The sequence below is a fragment of the Ixodes scapularis genome, unplaced genomic scaffold (genome assembly GCF_016920785.2).
Source record: "Ixodes scapularis isolate PalLabHiFi unplaced genomic scaffold, ASM1692078v2 PGA_scaffold8__174_contigs__length_109621045, whole genome shotgun sequence".
NCBI classification, from domain to species: Eukaryota; Metazoa; Arthropoda; class Arachnida; order Ixodida; family Ixodidae; genus Ixodes; species Ixodes scapularis.
In genome coordinates, this window is record NW_024609883.1 from 2173951 (window position 1) to 2185629 (window position 11679).

General features: G+C 48.8%; 1 protein-coding gene across 1 annotated transcript; it reads right to left on the bottom strand.

Annotated features, from left to right (window-relative positions):
• Nucleotides 1-7297: 7297 nt before the first annotated feature.
• Nucleotides 7298-10833, bottom strand: LOC121833475 (uncharacterized protein K02A2.6-like). The gene is made up of 4 exons (XM_042286804.1): nucleotides 10791-10833; nucleotides 10075-10478; nucleotides 7511-8068; nucleotides 7298-7333 (listed from the first exon to the last, which is right to left on the bottom strand). The coding sequence occupies exons 1-4, from the start codon at nucleotides 10831-10833 to the stop codon at nucleotides 7298-7300; spliced, it is 1041 nt and encodes a 346-aa protein (XP_042142738.1).
• Between the last annotated feature and the right edge of the window lie 846 nt (nucleotides 10834-11679).

Here is an 11679-nt window from a genome sequence, read left to right on the forward strand (position 1 = left end):
CGTAACGCACAACTAAATTCGGTCCGAGCAGGTGTGTTTAGAGCACGCTACATTATTGCGTATTGCCTAGGTAAGAGCCAGCAACGCTATACTAAAACTGAATATAGTTAAGAGAAAGTCCACTACAGCGCTATCGTTATCCTCTTGTACTATTTGAGCTTGTTGGTGCATTTTAAACATTTAGAAAGTGGAGACACATAATGGACGATACAGACAGGACAAACTTTCAACTTCAATAACATTTAATTTTCGCCTTCAAGCTCAAAGCCCGCCCGCTCCGTGGGCGTGCGGGAAAAGGAAATCTTGGGGGAAAGAGAGGAGGTGGAGGAAGTGAGGAGATTGCCAAAAGAGGAAGGGAGAGGAGGGAAGGGGGCTCAATTATTTCTCTCAAAGAGAGAAATAATTGAGGCCTATCAGATGGCGACAAGCCCGAAAACCATCTCCCTCTCAAGAAAGGAGATTATCTTTCTGAGGCCCACAATGGAAGCCGAACGCTGACAGACCAGACGAGGCGACAAAGTCACCGGCAGAAGCGGCCTTCCTTTCTTTCCGTTATCCCGCACATCCAGTCTTCGAGCCCCCTTCCCTCCTCTCCCTTCCTCGTTTGGCAACTTCCTCCACCTCCTCTCCATCCCCCAAGATTTCCCTTTCCCGCACTCCCACGGAGCGGGCGGGCTTTGAGCTTAAAGGCGAAAATTAAATGTTATTGAAGTTGAAAGTTTGTCCTGTCTGTATCGCTATCCTCTGTTATTTCCTTTTTTTTTCACGTTTGCGGGGGGTCCCTTTGTCAAAACCGCTTTCATGGCCGAGTGGACCAACTACCCCTCTCTGGGCAACTGTATCCACAGTAAAGAAAAAAGATTGAGCCGCCATCTTGGCACCTCGTGCCTGAGAGTTTCGGACTCTGGGAACGTTCAGTGACTAGCAGATAGCCATGTGAAGCAACTTTCATGTTTCAACTCGTCGCTAAAGGGTGGAGCTGTTATCGTGCTTAGTTTAATTCCTCCTCTCCCTGCGTTTTACTCCTTCCCATCGAAAGCTATCCTCCTTGCCTCCTTCCGCGCTACGCTCCCCACCGCCATGTCTGGGCAAGGCCCACAGGGCGCTGCGCCTGCGTGCCGGGTCGTACTTAGTTTGCTATTGCATACCGCGGACTAGAGTTTTTTTTTTATTTTTTTTTTTCTAAATATGAAGACAGTTTTGTTTTCTAACGCGAAGAAACTAGCGTTTGTGCAATTTATTGGAGCTCTAAAGCACGTGAAGAAGTCTATATCAGCAAATATAATAACGCGAGCAGAGTTTGAATCGCTTTCTTTCTCCGAGCTTTCTCCGATTCCGCTAAAGAAAAAACATGAAAAAAAAATTCCAATGTAGTCTTGAATATTTTGGGGCATCGGCATGCACTACAAAAAATATATTTTTTTTACCCGTTTATTGCAGCAAGAGCTGAGAGCAGGCACACGATAGACTGCACCTCTCCCTGAGTGTAAGGAGGTTCGTAGGAGGGCTGCGTTGACTGGCGGGAGCTCGTGCCGTCGCTTTGAGCATAGATTGGCACGCGCCCTCAACGCTCGTAGTCCATAGCATACGTTCTTCTAAAACTTTTCATGTGCTTGAAAAAAGTACATTTGCATACTGGGCATCACTCGAGTTAGGCAAATAAAAGACACAACAACGCGCGCAAAACCAGGGCTTTTCGGTAATTTTAAGCAATACCGCTCGTTTTGCCAAACCAGCAGCTTGGTTTACTTTGTGCACATTTTATAAACGTCGAATACTACCTAAGACTGTGCACGTGCGACGACTGCTATTTACGCGCCTCGTGCATATGTCTACCCACCAAATACACTCACTTGTATCGCCTCAGATGAAATTAAAAAAAAAAAAAAATAGCGTGATCGTTTCCCTTGGCAGTTCTTTTCTCATTTCGCCCATTTATTAGTGAGGCCCTTTTCATCTTTAAGGGCGAGACACATGGACGGCAGAATCGTCCGATCCAACGTCCGATCCGACAGTCCGAACGCCGCTCCGAATTGAGACACACGCTTCCAACCTTGCAAGCGACACAACAATCCGTTCGGCTCCGCCCAGAAGATCCAACTTCCAAGCACTCCAGCGGAGGTCCGCGTTCATAGATCTCTGGTCCCAGATTAACGGTTTAGCTCGCACAAGCGAAGTTTGGAGCTTGTTCTCGCTAGCGCGTGCATCCTTTGCCGGGGCCATCTTTTTCGAATGGGTCAGCGGGATCCACGCGTCCGGCTTTCCGTCGTTTGTCCCGTTTTCTTGTTTGCCCCACCAGACCCAGTACCTCATCATGACATCCGCGCTAGCTGTGCTGTCATTGGCTGGACGCTTCCGACAGTCCGTCCGCCGTGCGAAACTATCTGGCACGTTGGACGCACGCCGGATCGCCGATCCGACATCTGAAGCGACCAATTTTTTCGGATCAGGCAGTCGTATTGCCAGATCGGACGTCGGATCGGATGGATATTTCGCGCATGTGTCTGGCTCGTTACTCTGTTTCGAGGTATTGTTTTGGCGTCCTCACCCGCAAGGTACACCCTTGAGTTCACTTGCAAAGCATATAAGCTTTGCCGTACACCCGCGGGCGTGCCTCACTGCATGAGTTACATATGAGGAGAGAGAGATGTTTCAGCAAAGCCTTAAAAACACAGTAGCAATCTTTTTTTTAATTGTCAATAAATAATGTTTTAATAATCAAAGATGACAAATCACATACAAATATATATATATTGATACTGATATATGATATTGACAAGAAAATATATATTGATACAAAACAAAATATTGCACATTCGGAAGAGGTCTACCTAGTGTGCCTCAATGTCCTTCTGATTAGGGTGATGCCACAATTTGAAGTACCCGATGCCGACAACACGCGCTCGCTGGGAAAATACAAAGAAATCGACGAAAACAAAATGTCGCCATAGCACAGTCAGCGCCACAAACGCATGCAGGGATACGCTCTTTCACGCGCTTCTGATCAAAAATAAAAAGAAACGTGTGGGACAAAATGGCGAGATGCCACCACCCTAAGCAAAGCGCACATGAAGGCACCCTAGGTCTACCGTGCTCGGGCCCCGGGACCGGCGCTTTGTCGGTTTGTTTTGCTCGTAGCACTGCCAATGCACGCTGGGCTCCGGCAAGGCCCCAACTTTGAAATTGTACGTTTATTATTTTTGTGCTCTTAATTTAGCCGTTACTCGTTCTATCGGCGTTACATAATCAGCGTGACAAACAGCTTGTAACGCCAATGATGTGAGGAGCTCTTAATGTCATGGCTATAAATTATGTTGTAACGCCTAAGTGGTCTAGGATGACGTGGAAACGCTGGACTGTCATGGCTACTTTCAGGGTCACTTTCTTGTCACGCCGAAATCCACCGTATGTCACGCCTAAATGGGCATGTAGCCGTTTCATTAGCCGTTACCGGACTAAGAGTGTACGGCCGCCAGCCGTCGCGCTCTTCTCTAACAATTTGATATGAAGTATACTTGGACACCGGCATTATTCGTTTAGGAATCATGCGAAACTTTGTATCGGATAATTATACATCTACGTCCACTCCCATTTGATGATTATCGTGTTTTAGACTCCGTACACAGGGTGGTTTTCAGCAGTGGGTTTTTAATCTGACTGCCAGCCAGAGCGCGAGCCAGAACGCACTATGGCCGCGAGCCGTCGCGCTCTTCCCCTTCTTCTCCGTATCAATAAACAGTCAAATACCTGGGCGGAGCCGTCAATCGTGTGGGTGTCGGGAACCAGTAACCGCTCATTCACACTGGAAGTGGATCCGCGTCTGCAAAGCGGTTGCGAACGCGGTTGTATAAAGATCCAGTGCAATTGCACGTGTACTCGATGATATCGAATGCGCGTGCAATTTACTGCATCTTTTTAGAACCGAGTTCGCAACCGCCTTGCAAACGCGGATCCGCTTCCAGTGTGAATGAGCGGTAAGTCTGACCCTTGAAATGCGGGCGTGACAAAAAACCCAGAGGCGTCTCGTTCGCCCACTTACGTACTTCCCAGGCGGAGGGGACTGTTGTTTACAGGGGAACATCTGAACAGATAAAAGTTACTCGAGCAAGCTCGCATTCAACATCAATTTATTTTCTTTATTCCTGGGCCATAGTGTTGGAACTAACGCGTTACAAGTAAAAACGTAACTGGTAACGCGTTAGTTCTTTTTCGTAACGTACTATCGTACTCGTTAATATACGAAATGAGTAACGAGTAAAGTAATGTCATTAATTTTTTACGGTATATGCTATCAAATTACGTTACGCATTACTCGTTACTCCTGATTGAAAATGGCAGCATGGTGGTTCGAAAGCAAACTAATTTTTATATTGCGCACTACAAAAAATGGCAAAGAAACCCCAACAAAGCTATGTATAAACGACTTTATTTCAAGATCCCTAGAAAGACGTCACTTTCAACGCTCCCACAACCGGTACCAAAAGGCGCGTGATTATCGCTTTGTCGAATTCTTGAGCGTCCTTGGTGCAGTCTTTGTATCGAAGCTACTAAGGCCACCGTCGCCATGCCTTGAAGGAGCAGCTGTCTCGCTGGAAAGAGACATCCGCTCAGAAGGCAACAGTCTGCCGCCGCTCGAAGGATTCTGCCGAATCGTCCCAAGCTACTCCAGCTGGTCAAGAGTTTCTCTTCAAAATAAATATATTCTCTTTCTGCCAAAAACAGAAAGGATAAACTCTAAATTTGGAAGCATTGACGTTCCCACGCTTTGAACCAAAATAAGTGGCAAGCTTAGCGCAGGAATGAAATTCGTCCGTCACCAGAAAGACCTCATTATCTTTTAGAATCCCCACCGCCGTGGTACAAAGGTGCGTTCGCTCGCTCGGTAACGACTCCCGTTCAGAAGGTCGCCTCCCACTAAATCCTCTGGTCATCCATTCTCCCATAGCGCCGCCAAAATTAGACAAAAGACTGTGTAACCACCACGGACGGCACCTTCTTTGTATCGGAGTTAGCCCCCAACTCCCTGGCATTCAAAGACCGAATTAAAAAAATTAAAAATAAACATTTGACAGAGATCTGTCTGGTTGGGAGTAATTAATATTAAAAATTCGAACACCAACCAAGCCCTTTTGTAGGGACCCAACGTTTCAAGGCCAATTCGGCCTCTTCTTCAGGGGCGAGTACGGCGATGGCCGTTGAGGAGCAGTGTCCTTTTTTTTTTCTTCCACGGCGTGGCTCTGGTCTTTTTCTTCTACGGCTATGCCTTTTTCAATAAGGTGACGAAGCCCATTCACATAGGCGGATGGTAAAGCCCCTAGAGATTTGTTGACGTTCAGTGGCGTTGTTTGAATGTGCCATTATTCTACGAACAGTCTTTTTCGAGGATTTGTCTCAACGTCAACGATGCATGCGTTGTCGAAGTCAATGCGATGGTCCTTGACGTCGCAATGCTCAGCGACCGCGCTACGCTCGTGATCGAACTTGCGCACGTCGTGTTTATGGTGACGGATTCTCTCTCTAAAGTTCTTCGTTTCGCCGATGTATGAGGCCGCGCAAACCCCGCACGGAATCTTATATACAACGCCTTGTGCCCTTTCTTACCAGGGCGATCTTTTGGGCGTGGCATGAGTCGTCCAAGGGTAGACACAGGTTTGTGCGCTAGTTGGACACCCTCTTTCGGAAGCACACGTGCCAGTGCCTCGCTTGTTCCGTTGATGTAGGGAACGCTGATGCGGGAGGTTGGGCGGAAATTCGGACTTAACTGTTGCTGCACGTGTCGTTGGTTTCGGCCTACACGGCGGGAAACGCGATGGATGAAGCTGCTCGTGTAGCCGTTTTTCTTAAGGTCAGCAATGACGGTTTGTTCCTCCTTTCTCTTGTCCTCTTCTGATGAGCAGATGGTCTTTGCCCAGGTTAAGAGTGTCCTGACCACCGACGCCTTATGATTGGCTGGGTGGCTGGATTGAAACTGGAGGTAGCGTCCAGTGTGCGTCGGTTTTCGGTATACAGAGAATTTTAGCTGTTCCTTTTGCCGTTTTACTAGCACGTCCAGGAAAGGTAAGGTGCCGTCCTTTTCGCGCTCCACAGTGAACTGGATGGCCGGCTGGATGGTGTTGAGATGCTCCAGGAATTTGTCCACTTCAGATTTTGCCAGGGCGCAGAAGCAGTCATCTACATACCGCAAGAAAATCTTGCGTGGTGTAGATAATGACTGCAGTGCCTTCTGTTCAATAGCTTCCATGCAGAGGTTTGCCGCGGTGACGGAGATGGAAGCACCTATCGCGGTTCCACTGGTCTGCTTGAAGAACTCCCCCTTAAAGCTGAAATATGTACTGTCGAGGCAGAGATCAAGGAGGCGGCACAGTTCATCCACGCTGAGGTTCGTTCTGTCGCTGAAGTTTTTGTCTTTTTCTAAAGCGTTCCTAGCCGTGGCGACTGCCAGGGGAACAGGAACACTTGTAAAAAGCGAGATGACGTCGAACGATACCATGGTGTCCTCAGCGCTCAACTTTAATAGTGCAACCTTCTCTACGAAATCGTTGGAATTGCGCACATAGGTCGTCGTATTTCCCACAAGAGGAGAAAAGGTGTGATGAAGATAGTTTGAAAGAGCACGAAGTGGCGAGGTAATAAAATCTACAATAGGCCGAAGAGGAACGCTAGGCTTGTGAATCTTCGGAAGACCATACAAGCCTGGAGCAGATCCATTCTGTTATGTACATTTAATTACATTGAAGCTATGTACATATATACAGGTCAGGTTCGGGACAGTACATGATGGACTGGCGATTAGATCAGCGGTCCGAACTGCACGAGCACTCACAAACCTTGTCACTCGTCGTCTTCTTCCGTTGACGCGAAGGTACGCTCGCAGTCGCGCCTAGCAGGCGCATGTCTTACACTCCTCCTTACTAGAGTAAGGCACATAGTCGTTAAGATAAGTAGGGCGGCGTGTTGCTCTTTGAGGTCTCGAAGAGTTGCTAGGGAAAACTGTTGTCGAACCAGCTGGTTGGACTGCTGGTGTGGCATCGCCCCTAACGTCCGCTTTTTCGGAGACCGCTTCAGGTAGAGCAGTTAAACTCAAGTCGACTGAAGAGCTATCTTCTGAGTTTTCTGCAGAAGCTGTCGCTGGCCTTCTGCGCAGCTGGTCAACATGGCGACGCCGAGATCGTCCATCTTCGGTTTCAATCCTATAGGATAGTGGACCGGTCACGGCTGTGACTACTCCAGGGGTCCACTTGGCACCGGACAAGTAATTCCTTGCATAAACGTTTTCACCTACTTTAAATAGTCGTGTCTACTTCCCTTCCTGGAGAAACTTGTCCTCGTGTATCTATAATGAATGGAACTGAGAATCTGGATGCAGGCGATCTAATGCTGTTTTCAGACGTCGGTTCATCAATAGTTCCGCAGGACTCCTGCCCGTTGAGGAATGTGGCTGTGTATGTTGACGGAACAAAAATCGCGCCAAATCGATGTTTACGTCGCCTGAATTCATGTGAGTGAGTGCCTCCTTCGTTTCTCTCACCATTCGTTCGGCCTGGCCATTCGATGAAGGGTGGTAAGGTGCCACTGCCACGTGTCGAATCTGGTTGCGGCTTGTAAATTCCCTAAATTCGGCCGAAACGAAGGCTGTGCCATTATAACTGACAATCACGTCTGGCACTCCGTGTACGGCAAACAACATCCTCAGTTTCTGTACGACGGCTGAGGAAGACATAGATTTCATAATAAATACATCGAGCCATTTCGAGAATGAGTCGACCACGATCAGAAAGATCTTTCCCTTGAAAGGTCCCGCAAAGTCAATGTGTAGACGTGACCAGGGATGTTGCGTCGTCTCCCAGGGATGCACTGGTGCCCGTGGCATCGATGGTCTGTGTTCCTGGCATGCGGAGCAACTTGCAGCCTTTTCTTCAATGTCATGGTCGATGCCAGGCCACCAGACTGTACTCCTCGCTAGTGCCTTCATCCTTACAATGCCTGGATGAGCTGTGTGTAATACGTCGAGTACAGTGGATTGCGCCACTTTGGGAATAACAAGCCGGTTTCCCCAAATGATGCATCCCTTATGAGTTGATAGTTCATCTTTCCTAGTTGTACAGGGTTTGAACTGTTCGGGTTGCTTGTCATCTGGCCACCCATTCATGATCCAGCGCTGGACACGCGCAAGCACGGAATCTTTTCTCGTGGATGCTGCAATTTTCTCCGAGTTCCAAGGCTGTTCTGGAGCGGTCTCTAGCATCCATACGTCTGCGACTGGAATGTCGTCCAGCTCTGTTGCCGGTATAGGCAGTCGACTGAGTGTATCAGCGTTTCCTATCTTTTTTCCCGGACGGTACTGCAAATCGTAGTGGTATGCGGCTAGCATTAGACTCCACCTGAGAACTCTTGGTGACACCATAGCTGGAATTTCTTTGTGCGGACTCAGCAATCCTAGCAGAGGCTTATGATCTGTGATTATGGTCCCCGGGCGGCCATAGATGTACTGGTGAAACTTTTCGACACCATTTATGATTGCCAGGGCCTCACGATCAGTTTGCGAGTAATTTCGCTCAGCCTTGCTTAGGGTTCTGGACCCGTAAGCTATTGGCGACTCTTGCCCAGAGTCGGCCATGTGACTCAAGACAGCTCCAAGACCATAAGGCGAAGCATCGCAGGTCAATAATAAGGGCTTGCTGATATCGTAGTGAGCCAGAACTGCCGTTGACTTGAGCAGTTATTTCGCCTTGCGATAAGCCTCAGCTTCGAGGACGGTCCATGCCCAGTTCGCCCCCTTATCCAGCAGTCTGTACAACGGCTCCAAGGTGTGAGCAGCTCCCTTGAGGAAACGATGGTAGAAGTTAAGCAAGCCCAGGAATGAGTGTAGTTCCTGTTTGTTCTTGGGCTCTGGAACTTCATGAATGGCCTTGACCTTGTCTTCAGTTGGTCGCACCCCGTCCTTGTCAATCCTGAATCCCAAAAACACGACTTGCATTTTGTTGAACGTACATTTTGCCTTGTTAAGACGTAACCCGTCTTCCTTGAATCGCTGCAGCACAGCTCGCAGGCGTCTATCGTGCTGTTCTTTGGATTCTCCGCCGATAAGGATGTCATCTAAAAAAATTAGTACTCCTTCAATTCCGGCAAGTAACTCCTCCATATAACACTGGAAGATCGCTACGGCGACGGATACTCCAAATGGAAGACGGTTAACCTTGAAAAGTCCCTTGTGCGTCGTGATGGTGAAAAGCTTTGCTGACTCATCATCGACGGTCAACTGCTGGTAGGCCTGTGCAAGGTCAAGCTGTGTAAAGCGACGGCAACACGCTAAGTTGCTCAGGAGTTGCTCTGGCGTGGGCAATGGGTAAGATTCCCACTTCACTGCTTTGTTTACGGTACTTTTATAGTCACCGCAAATCCGCAATTCACCACTCTTTTTCAGGATTGGAACTATGGGTGTAGCCCAACTTGAGTGTTTAACAGGTTCAAGGATTCCCTGCTGGACCAACTTTTCTAGTTCTTGCTCCACCTTCGGACGCATCGCATAGGGAACTTGCCTTGACTTGCAGAACTTAGGTGCAGCAGATCTGTCGACCTCCACACGGATGGATGGTCCCCGACTCTTTCCCAGACCAGCGTCGAAGATTTCCTTGAACTCCTCCAGGAATCCGCTACCCTCCTGGGTGTTCCTGAGTTGATGGACACCTGTCAGGCCGACTCCTAGATGCTTGAACCAGTTTCGTCCAAGAAGGCTTGCGTACTCTCCCTTGACCACTAGAAGTGGCGGAGTTGCCGACCTTTCTTTGTGTTTAACCTCCACGAGTACTCTTCCTAGGATGATAACAGGCTCCTTCGTATATGTGCGTAGCGCAACAGTAGATGGTTTCAGCCTATGATTTGGAATATGAAGTCGTGCCATTGTTCTCCTGCTTATGACAGAGAACATGCATCTTGAGTCAACCTCCATCGCTGTTGGCTGTCCGTCGATGTCGACATCTACGAGGATAGCAGGTTCGTTGGACGAGAGGTTGTACAGCCCGTACGGATGGTATCGCCGTCTAAAAGATCAGCGTGCGCCGTGCCCCGTCTCGCTCTTGGAGGACTTTTCTTAGCCTTCTTTTGAAGACAGGCTTTGACAATATGCCCTTTGCGGCCACAGAACAGGCATGTGGCGTTCTTGAAGTGGCAATCCTGCGGAGAGTGTGCCCCGTTGCATCGATAGCACACGGAAGTCGCTTGCTTGGTTTCAGGCTTCGCATGATGTTGTGCAGGCGGTGACGGTCCAGGTCCATCATTAGCCACGCTGTGGATTTGGCTGACGTCCTTAGGCGTAGTCCTAATCTCCATGGCATTGCTCCTCGCACATTCCGCTGCTATTGCCAGCTTCTCCGCTTGAGCCAACGTAAGCTCGGCTTCGCTCAGCAGACGTCGTTGCAAGGCCTCATCAATCTGGTCCCGCAAACTGCTGTCGAGGGCGTCTCCGAAGTTGCAGGTAACTGCAGTACGGCGTAAGTCCGCTATGAACTCAGCCTGGGGTTCGTCGCTGTGCTGTGCCCGCTTATGAAACTTAAAGCGTTCCACGATCTTCGAGGGCTTTGGTGCAAAGTGATTTCCCAACTTCTTAATGATGTCAGCGTAGTCCGTCTCTGAAGGTGTCGTTGGCGCGCAGAGGGAATGCAGCATTGCATGGGTCTCAGCTCCGCAAACGCTGCAGAACACGGCTCGCTTCATCTTGGGTGTATCGATACCGTGTGTTTCAAAGTGGAATTCCAGCCGTTAAAGGTAGAATGGCCATGTCTCCGGCTTACCTGCCTGGAAAGCTTCAAATGTCAGCGATGTCCTTTCAACCATGATGAGTTGCCGGAGTCTCGCCCGCTTTTTCCGATTTCCTCGTCGCCAAATTTGTTATGTACATTTAATTACATTGAAGCTATGTACATATATACAGGTCCGGTTCGCGACAGTACATGATGGACTGGCGGTTCGATCAGCGGTCCGAACTGCACGAGCACTCACAAACCTTGTCACTCGTCGTCTTCTTCCATTGACGCGAAGGTACGCTCGCAGTCGCGCCTAGCAGGCGCATATCTTACACATTCCTACAGCGAAGTCGCAGGTGGAGGCTTCTTCAATCAGGGTGCTTCTTGGAGATGTCCGCTAGAACTTTGTTCATTCTTGCCTGGACTTGTGACGTAGGGTCCTTTGGCAGCTTTTAACAAGCGGAAGTATCAAGAAGATCGTGAACCTTTTTCTCGTAGTCATCACGGTCCAAGACGACAGTCGAGTTGCCCTTGTCGGCTGGAAGGAGCACAATCTTGTCATCTTCTCATGGAATGAACAAAGTTCTAGCGGACATCTTCAATAAGCACCCTGATTCAAGAAGCCTCCACCTGCGACCTCTCTTTAGGAATGGATCTGCTCCAGGCTTGTATGGTCTTCCGAAGATTCACAAGCCTAGCGTTCCTCTTCGGTCTATTGTAGATTTTACCACCTCGCCACTTCGTGCTCTTTCCAACTATCTTCATCACACCTTTTCTCCTCTTGTGGGAAATACGACGACCTATGTGCGCAATTCCAGCAATTTCGTAGAGAAGGTTGCACTATTAAAGTTGAGCGCTGAGGACACCATGGTATCGTTCGACGTCATCTCGCTTTTTAGAAGTGTTCCTGTTCCCCTGGTAGTCGCCACGGCTAGGA